Genomic DNA, 23750 nt, shown 5'->3' on the forward strand with positions numbered 1-23750 from the left:
GGAAAAAAGTGAAACAGCGAATGAATCCCTACCATATGCAGGGTTAAATGGAAACACACAATCAGACCATAACTCAGGGTGTAATTCAAGCCATACGTTGTGTCTGTCTGTTGACTCCAAGGGTTCTGTCAGGAGCCGGCGAGGGAGGGGACTGCGAGGGTGGGGGGAATCCAGGCTTTTTTCGCGATTCATAAACCACTCCTTTGCAATTCGGATAATACATCTCCCTCSCGCGACAACTCGCTAAGCCTCGGAGTTAACCATAGCCGGTGCTCTCTCTCCGCTTTCAGGTTGTTCATCTCCAAGGAGGAACGGCATCCAAACAGAAGGAAATACCTCGCTCAGAAAATCAAGAGGACTCCTTTATATATATATATATATATATATAAGTATATATATATTTTTTTTCCTTTGGAAAAGCTGCTTGCCTTCTGAAAGCGGACGACAGTGGAGAAAATGAAGCTGAGCCCGCAATTTTTGTTAGCTGCTTTTCTGTCTTTGATTCTGCAGATGGGGATTTGCTATGGAATAAAATGGATGTAAGTAGCTGTCTATCTCTCTGCATTTTCCATCTTTGTAGTCGTTACTGTTCTGCTACAAATTTATGCGRCTTCCAGCGCGGCACTGCTATTTGAGGCGCGCTGCAAAGCCGTTTAAAGAGCAGCCCTGCATTTCTCGGGGCATTCATTGGTTTCGAGTGTGTGTGCTAGGAGCTTGTGCTAACAATATGCCTCGAGCTTCTTCCCCGAATATGCATGATTTAGGCTTGCTTTTTCTTCCCCTCATTGATACCGAGGGAAAGGCACACACTTGAACGCTCACATGAGCCACTTAATGAAGTTTCTAACGTTGGCTCCTACCACGCTGGGAAACTCTCCCGCTGGGAGCACTGATCATGCTGAGTACGAGCTGAGAGCAAYAGGGGCTGCAGTTAAGATAACGCCGCCAATCTCCAGGCACAGGGGATTCTTGACAGATAACATGTTTTTTTTGTGGACCTTTTAACCTTTGGATTTTGTGAAGGGTGTTAAAAAAAGAGGCGGGGGAGGAGGGTGAAGAAATACCAGGGAGTGTGGTCAAGTCTGGATCGAGTTTCCGTGGGGGTAATGTCACTGCAGCATTTACAAAGTGAAAACATCACTGACTTATTTCTTGGCTTAAGCAAGCAATCAATTAGTTGCTTACTGCAAAATAAACAAACAAGCCCCCTCCAGCACCCCTCTGGTTTCACGTCCTTGATGAGTGATGAGTTTCTTCTACTTTGGTTTGAAATTGGGCACAAAATAAATACCAAAATGTGGGTTAGCCCCAAATCTGCATCTTTTATGGAAGAAAAGACAAAGTAAAATGAGATGCCAGGATGAGTCTGTTGCATTAGGACATTGTGTTTTGAGGTGAGGATCTTGGGATTAGGCAGGAAAAGGGGGCCAAGAGGTTCCTATTTCATTACTTTTCCTGCCACAGACCCCCTAGTATGTCTAATTCCCATTTCAGTGCCCTAGTCATTGTCTCTTGAGGTTATGCTCCCACCACCTATTATAGAGGTGGGATTTCTCTCTCTCAACTTTTGGAAGCCTAAAATTTCGGCTTCTTGCCTGAGCCAATTGCTTCACTGCCCGGTATGCAGTTAGTGGAGAGAGGCAATTTCAGATGGTTGTTTGCCCTCTCCAAAGACAGACATCCTACGCAAGAGTCTGGGAATGCCCTCTGGAGATGCCAGTTGAGACAAGACGTCCAACTTTTATGCAGAAGCAGGATGAATCCCACTAAAAGGTGTTTAAGTGCATGGGGTCAGGAAAAGAAGTGGTCACCTACTTTAGGGCACCTTTAATGCACCATGTCCATACTGTCAGGACCATGGTAGAGGGGAGTTAGGATCTGATTTACACTTCACTGTATTGGCATTATGCCCTGTAGCAGCCATCACAGCTAAATTACATCCTCCTCGTTGAGTAGCCTTTGCCTCCAGCTCCTACCTGAAATACTGACTTTTTCTTCTGCCAGTTTTCTTGAATATTTAGCCTGTTGGCTTTGTGTATATCCAGCACCTTGCATGGGGAACATCTCTGCTGTAATCACATTTAGCAACACTTGTGTGGGCCCAGCAGAGCCCAGATTCCTTTGCAGCCCTTACTTGTGCTCAGCACAGCTCTCCAGCTCCTTCATGGCTCCCTGACGCRGCAGAGCACTTAGCGTGGACGTGCAGCCCAGAGCTCTGCTTGTCCAAGGGATCGCTCACGGGCTTGACTCTAGGGACCCGTTCAAGCAAGGTGCTAAATCCTGAGCGATGAGGCTTGTAGTTCGGACATGGCGTGTCATTGAGGAGAGGACAGGCAATCCTGGAAGGATGGGCTTCTCCGGAAGGCAGGAGCTAGGTTAACTTCAGAGGGAATCTGATCGCTCAGTGACAAGATATAGCTGTGAAGAAAGGCTGGAAGGCAGGGCAAGGTTCATAATAGCGTTGCTGGCAAAAGGAGCCTTTTGTCCTGGAAATGGTTAAGGGGTGAGGCTTTTATTTTATTTTTTTTTTCCTTTTTTGGAGAGTGGAGGGGGGGCAGCTAAAGGAAAGACTCAGTGGTCTTGCTACTCCTCCCCTTCCCAACAGACATAGCCTCCTATCGCAAACCGAGTGGGGAAGATGAAAGCTCAGATTAAAGTGGCATTTGAAGTATGAACGACATCCAGATGCACTGCCGGGCTCAATTCACACCTGTTTAAAACCTGGTAGAAAGCTGCACTCCTTGAGTCCCTGTCCCTATTTTTCATAACCAGGATGTTACCAGCTGGGATTTTGCAAAGCACTATTTTTTGCATTCAGTGGTTCTCCTCCCTTCCTCATCCTCATTTTCCTATGGAGCCATGTACCATTTTTTCCCCCTAGCTGTATTTCTCCTAGTGTATCCATTAGGTTACACCAGACTTAGGCTGYTGCCAGCATTTGGGCTAAGGGACCATTTGTGGAAAGGGTAAACCCTCAGCAAATTGCGCCCATTGCCTTGGAGCTGCTATCGCAGCCCAGGACTCCCATGTGCTGGTGCCATGCAAAAAACTCCTGGCCCTTCCCTCTGCTGCGTGTGCTTGTGGTCAGCCTGCAAGACTCGCGGGTTGGGAGGAAAAAGGAAGGTACAAAGAGAGAGGAAAGTGCTAGAGAGGAAAGCTCAAGGCATTTTCGGCAGTGGGTTTGTCTCGGAGGTCTCTCCGCTGGGCCGTTGTTGTAGGCATGGTGCCAAAGGCAAGCTTCAAAGAGAAATAGGGGAAAAAAAAAAAAAGATAAGGAGGTGGTTTTGCCAGATGTTTACAGGCCCCTCCTGAGCATGGAGGGCGCCGTGGCAGAAAGCCTGGCGGGCTGTGTTTGGAAGTCTGAAGAAGAAGGAGCCACTGATATGAGGAGCGATAGGAAATTCAATTTTGATTTAACGTGTGATGTAATTGCAGGAGGAAAGGGAGAAGAAAAACACCATTTTCAGCTATTTAGGACTTCCCTGTAACACGAATATCCCCCGTAAATTAGTAAAAACAGGGAGAGCATAAAATGTAGCTATTTGTTTTATTTTATTTGGCTTATTTTTTACGAGTTCTGTGGTCCAGATCCCCAGCTGTTGTAAATCGGCACCGTTCCCTTCCCTGCAGCAGAGGCTTCCACCGCCAAGCATCGTGCGCGGTACGTGGAAGGTCAGCGTCTTGTAAACCTGCTCTTGCAGTGGGAGAAACTTCATATTTTTGACCTCTTCCGTCTGAGCTCCGGAGAGTTACGCGGGCGTAGTCACGGGTGCAGACAGACCGTTTGCTGGATCAGGGCTGTCAAAGAGAGGCAGCTTTCTCACTCAATGCGTACAACCCCCTGAGTCTTACTTTCGCAAGCTGTTTTTCGCAAATGCCGTCACCACCTGAGAGCAGGCCTTTTTCACGCTGCTTTGTGGTGCAGGTAACATCGTGGTGGACGAGGAGGCAAGGGGTCACCATCAGTTTCAATGGGCGATGTCTCAGAGCCAGAGCATGTAGGGGCTCTCCTACTTTACCTGCTTGGTTTTACCCACCCCCTGCTTTACCATGGCCTTTTAACTCTCCGAATTTGTGTGGGGTTGGCCAAGCTGGCTGCTGGATCGACTTGTTCGCGGTAGTGCTGAAAAATAGGTGAGCACTAGAGGGAGCTCCGGCCAGAGGAACATTGCATGGGTCTCTCCATGATGGGACATTCAGGCATGGGTAGGTTTTAGAAGCATTTACACTTCCCAGGAGTGCATCTCTTCTGCCTGGAAAACCAAAGTAGAGGAGTTTCATGTTTGAATTTCGTGCTCAATGCAAGAGCATTGTAAAGAGGTAGAAGGGAGCAGTGACTTTTTGTGGAGCTTTAGACTCAGGGCAAGATCAGCCTTGACAGTAAGTCATGGYATTAAGTAACTGAACATTTTGAGGTGGAGCTGGGTTACTTTGGGCAGTCTCTGCCTGTGGCTGGTCTGGTATCCCAAACCCACTGGAGCAATTCCTGCCTGAGCACCATTTTCAGGCGCTTCTGCAGGCTGTTGCTGGGTACGAGGTTAGTTTTCCAGCAGTGGCCACTGCACAGTTTCTGCAGTTAAATCCAGGCCCTTTGGAAGCAAATAGCATATCTGCTGTGCATTTCAGTGACCTCAAGATTTCCACTAGCTCGCTGACCTCAAGCCTGCCTGCAGTATCAAGGCCTTCCTGAAGCCAGCACTTTGTTCCCTCAGCTTCAGATCACTTGCTTTCAGAAGGCAGGAGAAAAAAGTAAAGACTTTGTGCTTTCTGTTAGTAGTGCCTGCATCTTTTTTTATGCTGAGGTGGGACCGGGACAGCAGGTCACAGGAGCTTGCAAGGAGACAGGTCTGCCTGGTAAAGGGGCTATATGATGAGCTGCCATGAAAGGATCAGGAGAACAGGAGGGGAGAAGAGTGGTAGTGATAGGACACTACTTTGAAGTGTGCTCTTCCTTCCTTACTCTGTAGGCAGCTCAAGAAAATTGGACAAAGCTCCACAGCCTTCTTCGGCAGTAGGTGAGCCAGCTTGTAGCTGGCATCAACTTCAGTCAGAGCTTGGGCTGGAAGTCAGTGGCCTTGTGCCCACTGCTGCCAGTGCTGGATTTGGCACCATATCTGAAAGCAACTCTTATTTTAAGCTTTTACTTCAGAGCTTTTTTTTCCTCCTCTCCTTCTTCCTTTCCAYCTATTTTTTTCTTCTATATTAATCCCGTTCCTCTGTTTGAAAAGGATTTAGGTATTCACTGAACCACTGGAACAACTTCCTAGGGGAYGTGGTGGCCTTCCTACTGCTCATAGTTCCAAAGCTGAAGCAGCCCTTTCCTCTCTCAAACAGCAGTGATGGGCGAGGCTTCAGGGGAATGGCATGAGGCTCCCTGGCCTTGACTTCCAGAAGTGGTCATAACAGTCCTGCAAGTCTTTTCCAATYGAAAACCTGAGAAAACAATGCTTCTGCAGATTTAGATTCTTAAATGAGATCTAATGACACCCCTCCCCCGCCAATCATTGCCTCTCTTTATTAAAATTTATCAGAATAATTTATCAAAATTATTTATTGAAATACCTTTRCATTTCAATCTCCACAGCCATGTCATTTTGTGTAAACCTTTTTGTTTCACCCAAATCTCTGGAAGGTTAAGGTCTTTAAGAGTAAGTATAGAAACAAGAGAAAGCAAAGCAGAAAATTTGGAGCAGAAGTTCTCGGTTTCATCAGCAGTCCTTCTGTGATGCCTTCTTGGATTACATCACACAARGAAGGAAGGGGAAGATGTGCTCCAGAGAGGGTACATATCAGAAAGAGAAAATCTTTCCATGCTTTAAGGATGTTTTAAAGGGTACTAGCCCTGTACCGTTCAATTCAACGAGCATTTCTCCCTTTGGTTTGACTAGGACTTATGGGACCTATGCCCAGTGGTCCTGTAAAACAAATTGTGTATGTTTTTCACTCATGTTTGCTCAGCTCTAGAGGAACTTCTCCCACACTACTTCTCCTATGAATAGTCTTCTCATGGAGCCCTGATTTGCAGACCTGGGCCTATAGCTCTCAAAGGACCAAACACTGTAGACCATTCATGTTTTCAAATGAATTTATTAACTGCCCGAGATAATTAAAAGAGTAAATGAAAGCCAKGATCCATCTATGCATCATATTTCCTCTGTAATTATGTTTATGGTTTTCTGTCAGTATCCATAACTTCAATTGAAAGCCTTGCTATGCTATATATAAAGTGAGAGACATTTGGTTTGGAACCTGTTTATTTAAAGGGATGGGTCACATATATATATTTTTAAAAAAACAACCACCCCTCAGTTGTCCTCAGCTTTCTGGAGAATGAAGGATGGGGCAGGAGAGTCAAGGGAGGGGAGCACAATGTTAGCAGGAGGCAAGTGTGAAAAGCAGCATTTATGGGATGGCATCAGGTAAAACTGCACGTGCCTGATCACTGATGCAGTGTATGAGTCTAAAGGATGATATTTTTTTAGGGCTTTTTCCCAGCTTGATGACTACAGTCTGTTATGTCAGCTATGCCCTTGAGGGCTGCTTTATTTTGGTTTTATTATGCCCCTTCAGCTCTAGTCTCCCTCCCCAGTGCTGACAGCTGACGGAGACTGGGTGGAGAAGGCGGAGAGCCCCAACACCATCACCAAATCTTGCTATAGATAAGACTCTTCTAGGGGGAGAGGGATTCCATTACGTTCCCCAACAAATAGACTTTGCTCCCCAATAATGTCCTTTGTGGGTAAGTGGATGTCTCTGCATGTTGATCCCAGAATTTGGGGAGGAGGGAAGGCTGCATTTGCTCCAACTGACCTTGGTGTCTTTCCATTGGGAGGGTTTAAAGCAACAAGAGGGTAGGGGAAGACATTTGTGGATATATGACGGAGGTGGAGCAAACCTGGGCTGTCAGGGCATGGACCAGATGACCTAATCGCTCTCAYATTCCTGATCTGTAATTTATAAATGCACTTTTTGGTCTCAGCAAGCGACTCCAATAACTGAGTTTTCTTTTCCATCTCCATTACCCTTTACTTTTTCCTCCTGACACTTGGAGATGTTTCCAATTATAGGTTCTCACAAGCAGAGTCATGAAGTTCAGGCCTGGGAGATGTTCAGAAAACACCCTCCCGTGTATTGCATTTTTATTTTTGGTGGAGTCCCTGGGGATCAGCTCACTCAATAAGAAACAGCCATTGCTGCCATTTAGTGAATTTCCCCGATGGGACTGCAGTACTTTCTTTCCTGACTTTTGGCGGATCTTTCCTCCTCTTTCATAAAGTGAATCTCTTACTTGTTGTGTAACAAATCTGCTTCTCTCTGATGATGATCATCTCAGGCCTTATGCAGTAATGCCATCACAGAATCACAGAAGGGTTGAGGTTGGAAGGGACCTCTGGAGATCATCTAGTCCAAACCCCTGCTCAAGCAGGGTCACCTAGAGCATGTTAGACAGGGTTGCATCCARGCGGGCCTTGAAGATCTCCACAGAAGGAGACTCCACAACCTCTCTGGGCAACCTGCTCCAGTGCTCCGTCACTCTCACAGGGAAGAAATTCCCCCTCATGGYCGGGCAGCACTTCCTGTGCTTCAATTTCTGCCCATTGACTCTTGTCCTGTCACACAGGACAACTGAAAAGAGTTTGGCCCCCTCCCCTTGACACCCTCCCTTCAGGTACGTGTACACATTGATCAGATCCCCCCTCAGTCTTCTCTTCCCCACGCTGAACAGGCCCAGCTCTCGCAGCTGTTCCTCGCAGGGCAGGTGCTCCAGCCCTCTGATCATCTTCATAGCCCTACGCTGGACTCTCTCCAGTAGCTCCATGTCTCTGTTGTAGTGGGGAGCCCAGAACTGGACACAGGACTCGAGATGAGGCCTCCCCAGGGCTGAGTAGAGGGGCAGGATCACCTCCCTTGACCTGCTGGCAACACTCTTCCTGTCATACTGCAGTGGTTTCTTCGTACCTCCATAGTTCCCTTTTTTCACAACCAGGGTTAGCTTCAGGCCAAATTCAGCTTTCATTCCAACCTGAAGAATGCCTTTCTGTTGTTCCTGATTTGTCTGTACTGCTGAAATGCAGGTGCCTGAAAATGACTTCCAGGTCCTTTAAAGATGCTCAAGATGTCTACACAGGGCTAGTAGATACAATGAAGGACCTGCAGAAGCCACACATTCTTCTGGAGGGGCAACCAGGGCCCATGTGGGACATCCTAAGACCTCTAAAGTGTCACTAGGTGCCTCTAGGCAACTGAATCGCTCCCCCACAGTGCAGTCTCTCTCAGAGACCTGGAGTGTTCCCTGTTTGCTTGAAGTTCAGATTGCAATGCTCTCTTAACTGCACCCGCCTCACCCTGTCTGCTTATTTTGCTTCTCAGGATGTACTGCGCTGGGGTATTTATCTTCTTTACTCTATTAGTGGCGAGCTGTGTTGGCCTGTTGCCTGATTTGTGTTTCAGCCCTTTCCTGAGACTTGCTGATAGGCTTTCTGGGATARGTTTTCACAGCTTTCTGGTGCCAAGTGCTAGGGGCTGGATTCATCTCACTCAACTCTGTACTTCTACAGTGCAGGCACCACCGCACTTGGTGCCTGAGCTCAGTGCCTGGGTTTACTGCAGTGCCTCTRCACCGGTGCTGAAAATGAGCACTTCCAGGGATTGAGTCATCTTCTCCTACTATAGAGCTCAGAAGTAGGTCAGACGAATTGCACCATAGACATGGCTTTTCCTTTCCATGACTTAAAAGACCATGGAGGACTATTGTGATGGCCCCACTGTGGAAGTTTGGAGTCAGGTGGCATGACTACTTTCCCAGGACTTGTGACTAGCTTGAAGGACATAATACTTCCAAGCTGCCTGAGCACCCAGATTACAGAATCACAGAAGGGTTGAGGTTGGAAGGCACCTCTGGAGATCATCTAGTTCAGTTAGATCCCCTGCTCAACCAGAGTCACCTAGGGCACATTGCACAGGACCCTGTCCAGATGGCTTTTGAGTATCTCCAAAGAAGGAGACTCCATAACTTCTCCGGGCAACCTGTTCCAGTGCTCTGTCACCCTCACAGTAAAGAAGTTTTCCCCCATGTTCAGACAGAGCTTCCTGTGTTTCATTTTGTGCTCATTGCCTCTTGTCCTGTCACKGGGCACCACAGAAAAGAGTCWAGCCCCATCCTCCCTTCTCAGCCTGTTYTTCTCCAGACGAAACAGTCCCAGCTCTTGCAGCCTTCCCTCATATGGAAGATGCTTCAGCCCCTTCATCATCTTAGTAGCCCTACATTGGACTTGTTCCAGGAGTTCCATGTCTCTCTTGTGTTGGAGAGCCCAGAACTGGACACAAGTTTTGTATCTTCAAGTTACGTCTACACCAGAATCGGGCACAGCACTGATTCCCATCTAGTGTGGGGTGAGTTGCCTTCAACGGCCTGCCTCCAGACAGGGAGCATTGCAGGGATTGTGCCACCGTCTCTCTGTGCAAGAGACAGAAACGAACAYCAGGGTAGAATTTTTTGCCAATTAAATATTTCACTTTTTTTCTTTCCCTTGAAATCCACTGGCCAAAGGCTTCTGTTCTCTGTATATTAAATGAACCTCTTTGAATATATGTATGACGTATGTATTTATATAGCTAGTGGAGTGGTGTTTTCACTTCCAAGTTTGCCACTGATTATCAAGTGCCAGAATTGCCAAATTCCACCCGCCTGGGAATTTTTCAGTTCAGACTTACTCAGCCCTAGCAGGAATCGCAGTCTTTCCCTAGTCAAAGAGGGGCTGGGGTTAGCAGTTTTGTGCAGCCCAGAGAGAGCGCCAACATACACACTGGCTGGTTCAAGCCAATCTTGAGGGAGTCTGTGGAACATAGATGTGTTTTCCTGAAAAATGGAGATCAGAGCTAATACCCCAATTTTGGTTTGCGCTCAATTTTAGCTCCGTTTCCATCTCATGTAACTTCTAAAGGACATGGATGTTRCAGCAATAAAGTGAATTTTGCCCAGAAATGTGTCTAATAAGCCAAACTAACCAAGATGGCTTAGGATGAAACTAAAAAGCAACACATTTAATAAGGAGAGAAGGAAATATGTGTTAAGGCAGTGTGTTGCCAGGATCATATGCCAGTTACTGATGCAGCCAGCTAGAAAGTTGTTTTATGGGAATGAATAACATTTATGACTGCCCTAAGCAGGTCATAAAGATACAGAGGGAATTACACACCAGGCTTCAGCTGATCACTGTGGGTGCTTGGGAAAAAATAGCAAGCCCCGTATGATGCATGGCACCATTTGCTTGTTTTTCTTTTACCCGAAGCATGAAACACTGGCAGTTGCACAAGTTGCACATTAGAAGAACTCATGGGGTGTTGTTGGTTTCTTACATGGTAAAATACATTCTGATGCTAGAGGACCCATTCTCAGATTTGACCACGATACCCTCTTAACACACACTTGTGTTGTGCTTCTGCACTTAATTTTTGGAGACTATGGAAACAGTCTTATCTTAGTGCAACAGCAATGGAATTGGTGAAGTCCTTGGCTTTAACTCTAAGGGAAAGCATATGTTTTGCAAACTTGGTGGCTTTTTCCTAGGCTTTGCAGGGATTTTCTCTGTAATTAATTACATGACATTTAGTATAATCCTTAGAGAGTGTGTGAGACAGATGCTGAATGCAAAGCACTGATAACACCAATCTCACTTTTTCTCTGAATACCACAGTCTTGGAAGACCCAGCTTTCTGTTATCATGGAACTGATGGGTCATTTTTCACTCTGCTGGGAGGTCTATCCCCTTTATTCTTCAGTGAAAAGCCTTCCCACAAGGATTCACACATTCARTCACCTTGGCRTGCTCCTCAGGAGCTCTGTCCTGGMTTCTCTAGATGATGGAGAGAACTGGGCACTTTCAGAGGGTGATTCTTCCCACCTATCTTAAATACCTACCTTAGATGAGATAAATCACTCTTAATAGTTGTTCATCTTTCTCCATTGACCAGAGGGATTAACTTAAAGTAGGCACTTAATTTGCAGAGGACTAAAATTAGATTAAATTCGGCCAAAATGTTTGCTAGATCAGAGGTAGTGGAGAAATTAATGCTGACCTGAAGATTAACTTTTTGCAAGTTTTAACGCCTTTTTGCACGTGTTTTGTCTCCTCAGAGCTCTGTCCAAGACTCCTGCAGCTTTGGCCCTGAATCAAACCCAGCATTGCAAGCAACTTGAAGGCCTGGTGGTTTCCCAGGTGCAGCTGTGTCGAAGCAACCTGGAGCTAATGCAGACCATCATCCAGGCAGCACGGGAAGTGATAAAGACCTGCCGCAAAACTTTCTCAGACATGCGGTGGAACTGCTCTTCTATTGATCTGGCTCCTAACTACCTGCTGGACTTAGAGAGAGGTAAACTGCACTACTGGCTCAGCTGGGGAYGTGAGTGAGTAGAGCCAGCCACGTGTGTGTTGGGGGCTGGGAACGGTCCTGCTGCCATGAGAAGACATGGAGTGGTTGTGTAGCATAGTTGTTCTGTTCTCTGAGACCACGTTCGTCGTTGTGGTACCTGTCACACCTAGGAGCTCTCACATCCACCACCCGGTCTCCCACAGCTCTTAGACCACATGCCACCAGTCTGGTTTGCTCATCTCCCGAGGAGTTGCGACTCGCTCCCTGACAGCCATGGCACTGTTGTTCAGAGCATGGAGACCTGTCAAGCAGTGCACTCTGAGCATGAGGCTGCACAGTCAGCTCCCCTGTGGGTCAAACTATCCTTGCGTGCACCAAGGTGCACTGCAGCTGCATGGTCTCCCACCCTTTCCCACAGCTCTATGCCCTGCTGTCAAACAGCATCCAGCACAGCGGTGAAAACAGGCAGGAGAAACCGTGGGGGTTTTCCTCACCGGCCCGAAGTGTAGACTCCTGGGCCTCCCCGCCCTGCTAGAATACTGTCTCATATGCYGAAGAAGAGCTCGCTTGGGAAATTTTTTCTAAGCTGATGAGGCTATGAGAAGTTTCAGCTGCAGCTAGTTGTGGTGTGTGGTGTTCTGTGGGGCAGAAGCTGTGYAGGTCTCTTTCTGGTTGTCCCAGGAGCTGAGCTGTAGTTCTTCTCTCTTCCAGGCACAAGGGAGTCAGCATTTGTGTATGCGCTTTCTGCTGCTGCCATCAGCCACACCATTGCTAGAGCCTGCACCACCGGGGACCTCCCTGGCTGTTCCTGTGGTCCCATCCCAGGTGAGACACCTGGACCTGGGTATCGATGGGGAGGATGTGCAGACAACCTCAACTATGGTCTTATCATGGGGTCCAAATTTTCAGATGCTCCCATGAAGATGAAAAAATCAGGATCACAAGCCAATAAACTGATGCATCTGCACAACAGTGAAGTAGGGAGACAGGTAACAAATCCACGAGAGTTATTGTAATTGTACAATCATCTGTAGTGGTTGGTCGCTCTGTGAAGTTCACTGTCKCTATCAGCTAGCGAAAGGAGAAAGTTTCTCCAAGATGCTCTGAATTCCTTTGGCTTGCTGAAGGCTGTGGCTGTATCTCACTCTGGGACTCAGGAGGCCTTGAACGCTATTATCGGCCCTATATAACCATGGGTGGGATGCCTCRTTGCCACAGCCTCTCCACAGCCAGGGATGGCTCTGGCCTGCTTACCCCAGGAGGTGTGGTGGGGACGGGTCCAGCAGTGCTCTGCCAAGGGCGTTGCATATGTGAAGTGCTGTGTAAGCGTGGAGGATTACCATCTGCCAGACGAATCCAACAGCAGCTGCCTCCCAGCCATTCCTGCAGCCAGGAGGGCTGACTATTTCTTTCTTTCTTTTTTTTTTCTTTTTAACTGCTTCACTAGTGAATATTCCTCTGTCTGGCAGAGGCAGGTTTTAACAGTTCGCACACAGCCAATGTGCCAATGGAGGGATAATGCTTAACACGTGCGCAGCGCTTGGTGTGCACCGAGGAGCAAATCCCCACTGGAGCCCTTTATAYAGCTGGAGAAATTGGGGAGGGGGATTGTAAGGGTGGACCCTGCACCTGTGCTTGAGGCTGCAGCGGTTYCCTAGGCTGGTCCCTTTCTGGGGGTACCTCTGGTGGAGGTGGAGGACAGGGGCTACAGCTTAGTCCTAACAGGGCTGCCTGCACTAARAGGCTGGATCTGGGACATAAAATCTAGAGCATGTTGAGCTCATTGGCAGCTTGCTATCTAGCTATGGGCTGAATTCACCTTTACAGAGCACCACCATGCCGAACTTGCTTCCCCTGGGTGCCTTTCTCTACCATTCCCTGCACTTCCACTCTCTATGCTTTAATTCATGTAATGTCTTAAGTTTTTTCTTTTAATTGCATCAGGCATATTCCTATTTGGAACACAGTGTCGTCATGGCTGGTGCATTCAGCCCTTCCTGGCAGTGTTCCCTGCCATGTCCCACAGAAAAAAGTCTAGTGTAAACCACAGTAAAAGGCTCATTTGGCCCATGACCAGCAGAAAGGCAGGGTGAGGGTGCCCTGAACACTTCAGAGCCTTGACATATCTGTTACCCAAAGCCTAAATCTGCTGGAGGCAGTAATGTACTTTAATTATCAATGTATGGATTGCTTTGATTTCCAGCTCCTTAGAAATTTAGAGGGTGTAAACGCAGCACTGTGTAGATATCTGATCAAAATTCATAATACTGTTTTGTCTGTTTGCTGCCTACAGCGGTGCCCTGGTGAAAATAGTCCTGGACTGATAGTGATCACCAAGGAGCTGCAGGGTTTCATTCCCCTTGCACAGTAGCTATTACTCTAGCACAACTGTGCAGAAATCAGAGCAGCAATTTCTTTCTATGTCAGTTTTCATTAAGACAGTACCTTCTTTAGCAAGCTGGTGGGATGCTTAGAAGTAAGAGAAGGGCATTTCTTAACTCCTGCATTCCTTTTCGCAGGTCTTGAAAGCCTCTCTTGAAATGAAATGTAAGTGCCATGGAGTTTCTGGGTCATGCTCTATCAAGACCTGTTGGAAAGGCCTTCAAGAGCTGCAAGACATTGCACTGGACCTCAAAAACAAGTATTTATCAGCCACCAAGGTTGTTCACCGGCCCATGGGCACGCGCAAATACCTCGTGCCGAAGGATATCGATATCAGGCCAGTTAAGGAGACAGAGCTGATTTACCTGCAGAGCTCACCTGATTTCTGTATGAAGAATGAGAAGGTGGGGTCACACGGGACCCAGGACAGGTGAGGGTTTCTGCAGTGGGTGTTGATGGCACTCTGAGCCTCAAAGAGGGAAGGGGAAGAGGGGATCATGTATAAGTAAAAAGCAAGTAACTGTGGAGGTAGTACATGCATGCAAGTAAAGGAAATCTGTAAGTTACAGTATGGTCCAGAGATGCCCAAGCCTTTCAGTGGTGGCTTCACCAGGACAGGGCTGCAGAAGACTTTTGCATTATACAGGCAGGCACAAGGTAGCTTTTGAAGGTACTTCCTTCAGGAAACTCATGTAGGCAACCTCTAAAGGTTGTGTAGGCAGCCTCTAAAGGACTTGTAATGATCAAGCACCATTTTTTTTCCATGTTGAGTTCCTCTAAGTCATTTCTTGTAATCATTGCTCATGTGATGGAGGCTACTCTTAAGTAGACAAGTGTTAATTCCATTAGAATCAGTAGCCCCAGGAGCCCTTAAAAGAATACTACAGGCTATAGTGAGGAATCTTTAGGATTTTTGCTTCCATTGCRTTTTAAAAATCAAAGTGTACTTGCATTGCTAATGCCTCCACAGAGGGATTTCTTCATCCTGTTGATGATAGGCATTTAAGATCATCACACCCAAATCTCCACTGGGCATAATGCTGTCCCTTTCCCAGGACTGAGACATGCCTTTCTCTTCCCATGATCCATTTAATTCCCTTCAAGACAAATCAGTTCCCCTTTCAGCAGTTTGAGCATCTCTAGGTGGGTGGCAGACCCTTCRCCAGCTGAACAGTTGCATTATTTCCAGAATTTTGCAGGTGGCATTATCTGCCCRGAGTTGACAGTGAGCCAGTTCTGCAGTTGGACTTGCCTTGCAGGAAGGGCAGTTCTCTGGATCACATGCACAAATAAGGCCTAGTCTGTCTGTGGCTGTTAGTACCCCAGGGCATTTGTTAAGTGAGGTGCAATGGCTAGATTTCAGGCTGGCTCATTAGTTGCCKTCTATCAACTTGATGAGAGAGCGTTAGATGATATTCTTCAGCAACGGCCATTTAATCAGCAACCACAACCCTGTACAAAACATATATGTGTTTATCTAGCAGAACTGATCTGGAGAAGATGGTAGTTAAATGGCAGGAGGCAGAAGGTGACTTTCTCTGTACAGCAGCACTTATCTAGCAGCTCCACGGCGGGAGTGCTGGGCTGCTGTTCATCGTTAGTCCAGTGGTGGAACAGTAATTAGCAAGTGAAGACATTTATGAGTCACTGTGGATCGTAGCGAAAAAGCATGTGTTGAAACTGGTTTCTGAGGGAAAATGTCATTTTAATGGAAGCAATGTTTTGTGGATTTGTGTGGATTTTGATGAATTTGTGTCTTGCCATAGACCTCTTTGTTGGRCYGTTCAGTAATGCAATGAAAAAAATKGGAGGTTGTTTGGAAATTGATTTTATAGGAATTGCACTAAATCAGAAGGTTAAGTTGTGTCAAAACCAAAATAAATTCATCACAAATTTGCCAAATGAAACATTTTCAATGAACTGAAATGCTTTTAGAAGGGAGAGAGGTGTGACTTATTATTCACCTAATTTCAGTTTAAAGCAGGTCTTGCCTTTTTTATCAGAGCTAGGGATGAAAAACATGTCAGAGTCTTGAATGCTTTTTTCCTTTTTCCTTTTTTTTTTTTTTTTTTTTTTGGTGTGTGTGAGGATAGGAAAATGTGTGTTCCAGGCGTCCGTTTATCCTGAGCTGAGCGACAGCAGCGATTGCGAGCCTGCCAGGCAAGGGTCCGCAGGAAGTGAGATTGAGTGAGGATTTAGAGGACCAAGATATTAAGGCAGGAGCGGATGACTTTAAAAAGGAACCTGTCAAGAAATTCTCCTTATTCGCAGACATGCAAGAAAATGTTGGCTATGGAAGGGGAAGAGAGAGATATAGTCCTGTGTTAAGTGTAGGTGTCTCCCAGTCTCCCAACCTTGTAAGGCTGTGTGGACTTACAGTCATTTTTGTTGTAATTCACTGGCCAGCTCTTGAGAAGATGCCTGGTGTCTCAGATTTGGCACATGTAACRCAGGCCGTAGCAGCTCGTTTTCTGAATTAATTTAGTGGAGGAAATAAGTGTAAAATCCACACAACGTGTTTGCAGATCCATCCATTCTTCCCTGGGGGAAGGAGGGGAGCTTAGTAGCCCTGGCTTCCTCCTTTTCCTCTGAATGCTTATTTTTCCTCCATGATTTTTTTTTCTCATGGAGAAAACATTTAACATTTCTCAAGCGTGGTGGCTCTGTTCCAGCCAGACACGGGGTTGCAGAGATAGCGCCTAATGACAGAGATGAGGGGAACGGGAGCACAAAAGGGCTGCTGTTAGAGAGGGCAGGAAAAATGTGGTTTGCACTTGCTCTGCAAAGATGTAAAATGCTCACAAGGAAATAGCCCAAACAGGTTTTTGTTTTATAAGTCAAATCCCAGGGGTGTCTTAACATTTGATCTTTGAGCACGTCAAAAATTTGGGGAGAGCCTGTTGTTTCCTGCAAGGCTAATTTTTAAGGTCTTTTACTACAAATGGAATCAAGAAAAAATTTTAAATGATTGTCCCTCAGTTTGAATCCCATGAGACATTGGGTCCAGGCAGCTTTGGCAGCTTTTCAGCCCTGCTTTCTGCTCCAAAAGGCATACAGAGGACAGGGGACATCACAGTGCCCATGCTGAAGCGGTCCTACCTCCCGCGCCCGCTCTTGCAATATTAGATTGCATCTTGTGAATGACCTGCCAAGCTCCCAGTCGGAGAAACAGGCATTCATTTGTGCTGCTGGTGGAAGGATTTTAGTGAAATCAATARGGCAAAGCGAAAGGAGGAAGGTGGAAAGCAGGACCGCAACCACGGTGTGGTGTGCTGATGTTTTTAAACAACTCATTTTCCCATTATGCCCAAGATTTTAAAATTCATATTCTTTTTAGTTTTCTTAAAGAAAATGAGTTCTTTTGCACCACGCTCCCTTCTCCCCTCAAGGTCCTGTGCTCACTCAGAGCACGGTGGAAAGAGGACGGAGGTTGATGGCTTGGTTGCAACACCCTGGAAGTGTTGGGTTTCAGCATATGCTGTAGGGAACAATTCTGCACTGGCAGGTAGGTGGAAGGGATAATCTAATCAGCCGCTTCCATCTCTACCCTCTCTAATTATCCCTCGCATTACTTGGACTTATTGTGCACTTTTCTGGCAGGAAGGGGAGTCGAGTTACCTTGTGGTGGAACTGCGTGAAAAGTTCCACTCGGAAAACATGAACTCGCTGCTCAAAAGCCTTTCAGAGCTCTGCTGAAAGGCTTTCAAAGCCTTCTTTGGAACGAATCTGAAATGCTTTTTAAGACACTTTAGCCTTTCTTAGCTTTCTGTTGAAATTCAGAACAGTTTGGAAATCTGCATGCCTCCAAGCGGTTGGGGTGTATCCAGATTTCAAAGCCAGGGAGCTAAATCGAACCTGAGATTTGAAGCCTCACAACTCTTTGAAGTGCTCAAAATCTGATTAAGGAGCCAGGTTTTGCAACTGTTGTCCAAGGCTTCTGCAAATAGGCTTGCTACAAACCCAGCCCTCATCGAGTCCAGCCAAACTACTTGCATTTATTTACCATCATCGCAGTTTCATAGCTATTAAAAATGATCTGGAGACTAAATCTAAAGAAGCTGATCTGTGGAGCAGAATGTGAATTGTATGATTTTCAATTCAACTAATCTAACCGCAGAGGGAAAAAATTATTTTCCTATTTCAGAGCTTTCTTGGAAGAAAACACCCTATAACTCATCTTTTAACAAGGCAGTTCAGTTTCTCCTGCCTGAAAAATTCGTTATCAGGTTCAAGTAAAACATAAATAATAGCAGATTATGAAATTGAGATCTCTTTTGTGAGAAAAGAAGCAAAAGTATTAACCTTCTTTATCAGTAGGGTGTAACGTATCRTATTTCAAAGGCTGTTTAAGGTCCYTTAAGGAATCCAAGGAAAGGGAAATTCTACCATGCGTGTAAAAGCCTCCAGCTTCTGAAGTCTCGCAGAGATTACTGAGCTGTTTATTACTGATCTTTCCCAGAGCAGCCTTGGAGCCAAGCGAATGCTTCTCTCTCCATGCTGAAGATGGAAAAGAGCTTTTGTAGGCTGCAAAAATCGGGTCGCAACATTTTGGGCAGCAAGGGGCAAGTCAACCATGACACTAAGCTGGGCTGATCCACCACCACTCCTTAGCTGGCTCACTTTGACCATGAACGTGACCATTCCTTTGGAGGCTGTTTCTTGCTAATATATTTGTTCATTTCTTCAATATAAAATACTAGTCCTAAGTGTCTCCCAAGGTGTCTTACACTGATATATTTTATTGGATAGGAACCTGCATGTAATTACTGAGCACGCCTGTACTGATCAGCAGTAACTCGTTTAGCTGCAGTGCCTRACTGGAAATGAAATTTCTTAGCAGAAGCACTCATATTTATACGGGGAAGAATGGTAGTTTTGAGTAAACAAGAGCATTTGKTTTTTTTTTTAACTACCTCTTTAATTAAAGTCCCATCACTCAGTTAGGACACAAGAAACAACATGCAGGACTTTGACTTTGATTAGGTTAAAATTTGTATGATGATTTAGGAAATTTTGGAACCATTATCAGACATGTCACTCTTCGCTCATGAGACCCCACAAATAACAAATTCAGGGAAGYCTGAACCTGTCCCACTCTGACAGACCTGGATTTGATGGTAAAGCTTCCTGAAAACATTTGTGAATAATGATGTTATTGGTGGAAAAAGAAAGTTCATACATGGAAAAAGGAAGTTCATACAGAAAATTGCAGCAGATGGTGAATTCAGAGAGAGAGAGAGAAACAGAAAAAAAAAATCCTAAGCCAGCTCTCCTAAAGATATTCACTCCTGTTGCATTAAAACAGCATTGCAGTTAGAGAACATTAGATCCAGAAAGAACTTTTCACAGAGTCTAATCTTTTTTGCAGTGAGACTGAATTGAAAATGTCTGGGCCATTGCTGAAGATATTTGTCTAATCAGTTTTTAAAAAGTTTCCCTAGACAGTCCCCACAGTTTCCCTAGACAACCTATACCAGAGCTTTCCTATCCTTAGAGTTATCACGTTTGTCTTAATCTGAATTTTCCTTTTTTCTTGTTGTTTTTTGAAAATCAGCTCAATCATTTCTTGTCCTGCCTCCTCTGGATATGAAGAACATTCACTTGCTCTCCTCATTACCATGACATTCAATAGGTGGAAAGGCAGCTCTTCTTAGACTTTTCTAAGACAGYTTCTTCAACTTTTATTCTAGTTTCTGAACTGCTACTGCTCCTTGGGTTCACCTGAGAATCTTCTAACATTTATTTGGCTATTTTTCAAAACAGGATGCTTTTTTTCTTTTTTTTTCTTTTTTTTTTTTTTGCATTTTAATTCACTTTTGCAAAACGCTCTCAGTGCCTTTTGGCCTAACATTATCCCATATTTTTGAAGCTCACTCACTATTTCTTCATTAATGAAAATACAGGCTTGTTCTAGGATCTCTCTTGGCACCTCCTTGGTGACGTGAAGTATTGATAACTCTCTTTAGTACAATTGTTTGCTGTTAGTCTCTAGTTGTTCCCTGTGGATGAGAAAACAATTTAAAAATAATTAAGATCCTGCTCTTAAAATCTTATATAAAAGTTGTGCACTTTGATGTATTTTTGGCCATACCCGTTGTTTTACGTGCTTCTTGGGAGAATGAAATGAATTATTCCTCTCTCTCTTTTATATACCACTGTGTGTCATGACATTACCAAAACAAGGGGTGCTAAAGAAATTAATAGGGATTTGGTTTAAAAGAGAAAAAAGAAGGTATTTATTTTTATACAGCAGTAGCATCTACTGGAACTTATGGCCACAGGCGTTTGTGGAGGCAGTTTCCATACGTTAAATGAGTTCAAAAAGAGAAATCTATGGGCAAYATGCCCACAAAGGAGTAGCGAAAGGTTCAGGCAAGAAAGTGCCTTCTATCATCCGTAATACAACAGTTCTGGATGTTGATGGAGTAGGAGGGGATGGACCATAGGAAGCAACCAGATTCATGTTTTTCTCCCTAAACAGCATCTCCCACCACCATTACAGAGTCCTGGGTCAGGTAGGCAATTGCTTGGACCCAGTAGGACATTTCTTACTTTTTTGTAAGCAGCTTCCACAAGATCAACAGGGCTGGTGGAGCTCCCAGCAGATATCTCATCCACCCCGTTGTCATGTGTCGTTATTGTGGCTGGTGCAGTAGGCAGAGTGGACCTCCCTTTAGCTCTCCAACAGCAGCTATCAACTGGGGGCAGCCAAAAAGAAAGAAAGAAAGAAAGAAAAATACCCTATGCTTACATCTGCTGATGGGACAGAAATGAACTGAGATCCACAGAGAAAATACATGTAGCATCTCCCAGGAGCTTTTAATGGGGGGGAGCACCATCTTATTTAGCTTTAGGCATTAAGAAGTTAGGCAATTAAGCTGGTAGGCCACTGTTTACATTCATTGCACAGTCAGCTGATACCTCCAGAGCACAGTTCATCCCATTCCTCTGTCCTGCATAGGAAATCATCTCCAGTATGAACCAGAGAGTGCCTGTTTTCTTGCATGTTACTGAGAGATGTGAGAGAGCTCTTGTAAGTGGGATGAYAGAATATGAATAATTTGGAGGACGAGAAGGAGTCCATGACCTTAATTGTGCTTACTAGACTCTCTTGCTCAAACTCTGCTAGCACAGGGCTCAGATGGTTTTAAGGAGCGCTAGAACATACTGCCTGTCGCCTTGTGCTCCTATCTGCGGCACTTAGATTTCCAGCTGGAAATCCTTCTGCAGGTCCCTGCAGAACAATGCAGAAACTCTGCTTCTCCCTCCTCTGCAGCAGACTATAACTGATATCTTAAGACGAAAATTCCTGGTGAAGTAACTGTGAGACTCCTTAGCCTCTCCATCTGGGGCAGGATTCTCAAAAATGCAAATATCACCTTGCCCATCTCTGCAGGGAGGCCACCCCTGTGGTATAGCTGCTTGGGCTCGAGGGATGATGTACAGCAATGTTTTTGCAAGTGAGGGCTGGTAGGGTGAGACTCTGGAAAGGCAAATTGAGTAGGATTTGTCCAGTCAGTGAGGCCAGCCTCCTCCCATCTYGCATAGAAAAGAAAAAAGCACGGTGGCAATCTGAAGGCATATTCCTGAGCCAAGACCTTGTCCACGATTATGGTTGAGGCATCATTTTTCACTGGTTGTCCAAATGCTTTTGGAGGTTTGGTTAAGATGGAGTCGACTGCATTCGTATTTTCTCTCTGAGGCTCTGGAGAAGCGCATTTCTCTGAGTTGCTGGAATTGTGCTGGACTGGGCCCAAAACAAACGAGACTGAACTTAACCCATCAGCAGGGAGCCTGGTGATACTGCAGCCGAGGTCTCTGACAAGCAGACACTCAGGGGTAGCTTCTGTGGGTAAACTCTAGTCTTTGGGTTTCTTTGTCTTTACCTACTAGCTCCTTGTACACATAGTTACAGCTGAAAAAAAATGCCTTTGTTTTGGCTTATTTTTTTAAAAAAATAAAGATTATTCATCCATCCCTACAATTTAAAGCAGAAAACAGAATATTTAGTTAGTGGCATTGTCAGAAAAGTTTTCTAAAAACACAGTTACGGTCAGAATGAGGTCAAAAGCTCTGTTCCGGGTATGCAGCTCCCCTGCTTCTGAATGTCTCTGTTCCTTATTCAAAAATTGAGGGAAAAGTGGCAGGGTTGGTTAGAATTTTTTTTTCCTTTATTTCAGGTTGAGTGGGACGGGCTTGGCTGTGGGAAAGCCAGTAGATTTTATTATTATTATKATGATGATGATGATGATGATGATGATGTATGCAAATCACAGGAGTGGATGTAAGGAGACAGAGATTCCCAATTCCCAGACAACAGGTGTAAGAGTTTTGCTCTGTATTTGAATTGACTAAATTTGACCGCAGGGTGCTTTGTACGTCTAGGGAATATCCTTGATGGTGAAACGGTTGCTTAGCACCAGGTGGCATCATATACCCAGTGCTGTGCTTCTTCAGACTCCTGCTCCTCGCTAGGTGAAACTRGGGGCAACAACCTTTCCAGCCACCGGTAAAGCTGAGTAAGGTTTTCAAATACCCTCCCCTCTCCTAATGTCAACATGCCTGTGTTTGAACCTTTGCTCTGAATATTTAATGCATTTACTAATACATTTATGAGGAGTCATTCTGAGGTTTCCTAGCGGAGGGGCCCTGGTTCGTGGGGGTAATAACAGCGCCTTTGGTTCAATGTTAGGCAAACACGCTTAATGAGATTGCAGACTTCAGCTTCGGTAGAGGCTTTCAAAGGTTTGTAAATATTTACACACACTCCCGAAAGAGGGGAAGAAGGGGGGGGGGAGCCTTTAAAAACTGAACATGGAGAGGAATGTGAGTCAGAAATAACAAACAGGAGGCCTGCCTGAGTCAGAAATAAATAAGGGAAGAACAAGAATAAAATCTCAACACCTCGTTAATCCCATAACTTCTCCTAAAGCATTACCTCATGAGGAATTCTTATAAAGCTCATGGATTTGTTTCCATCTATTAATGGGGTGCTCAGCTTGATAGTACCACTCATATTCCTCTCTCTTTTCCCTACCCAAAACCAGCCTCAAAATGTTTCTGTCCAAAATAACTAGATGCAATAAGATTTAGAAGAGATGTCAGTAATTCTCCACAAATTCCAAACTGCCTTTCTATTAATAATACCAAGAGGCTCCATCAAGTTTGCAGCCTCACTGTGTTGAGCACAGAATGAGATCTTTTAACCTAAAGGTGCTAGTGTGCAGCCAAACATCTGACCAAACATTCACCTTTACAGCAGCTGGAGAAATGGCATCTTTAGGACATGGTTCATTGCATCTGAAAGTCAATGCCTGTTGATCTCTGTCAACTGTGGAAGGTAGCCCAGGGTGACAGGTTGTGGTGGGGGCATCTGTAGCGTAGAGTGATGCAATGTACTCTAACATCTAAGGTTTAGGGAGATGAATCCCTCCTGGTGAGAGGGTAGAGGACAAAGTCTCTGGAAGGCCAAAAAAGGCAGAGAGTATTTGAACATAGGATCAGTTTTTCCTCTTTTTCGCTTTATCAGGGCAGTCTTTGATGCCAATGAGTTTTTCATGTGGATGCATGCTTTTCACTACCATTGCTGACTATGTTTTCGGAAGCAGCTAGCCGCGTTTATTTAAGTATCTTAGGATATTTCCAACTTGGGATACTTCCAACTTGAAGATCTTAGGAGAATGGGGTAGCTGGGTTTTGAGAATGGTTGAGCATATGATTTTACAAAGTTAAGTCCCTTCCAAAGTTTCTCAGTGCTGGAGATCAAAGGCAGAGATTCCTCAACTCACAGGTTACTTCTGAACACTCAAGCCAGCTGCCAACCAAACAGACAAACTGAGGGAACCTCATAAAATGGCAGACTTACCCTGATGAGTCTGGGTAAATTAATTAATTAAATTCTGCTTTAAGTAAAAGCAGAAGCAAAACAAGCAGTAAAAGTCTGTGTGACATTTGGTGACATGTCATCCCACAGCGTGTCCTTGCCATGCTGCCTG

At 45.2% G+C, this 23750-nt stretch overlaps 1 protein-coding gene across 1 annotated transcript in view; it reads left to right on the forward strand.

Moving 5' to 3' along the window:
- The first annotated feature begins 288 nt into the window (after positions 1 to 288).
- Positions 289 to 23750, forward strand: part of WNT11 (Wnt family member 11) — a 29779-nt gene continuing 6317 nt past the window's right edge. Inside the window, exons 1-4 of the mRNA XM_085300560.1 lie at positions 289 to 539; positions 11138 to 11373; positions 12085 to 12362; positions 13893 to 14185. Of these exons, the coding sequence (XP_085156686.1) occupies positions 457 to 539; positions 11138 to 11373; positions 12085 to 12362; positions 13893 to 14185 (890 nt within the window). The 5' untranslated portion in view covers positions 289 to 456. The remainder of the gene's footprint in view (positions 540 to 11137; positions 11374 to 12084; positions 12363 to 13892; positions 14186 to 23750) is intronic.

This window comes from Rhea americana, unplaced genomic scaffold, assembly GCF_003343005.1.
Source record: "Rhea americana isolate MKP2758 unplaced genomic scaffold, rheAme1 scaffold_165, whole genome shotgun sequence".
In the NCBI taxonomy this organism is placed as follows: Eukaryota; Metazoa; Chordata; class Aves; order Rheiformes; family Rheidae; genus Rhea; species Rhea americana.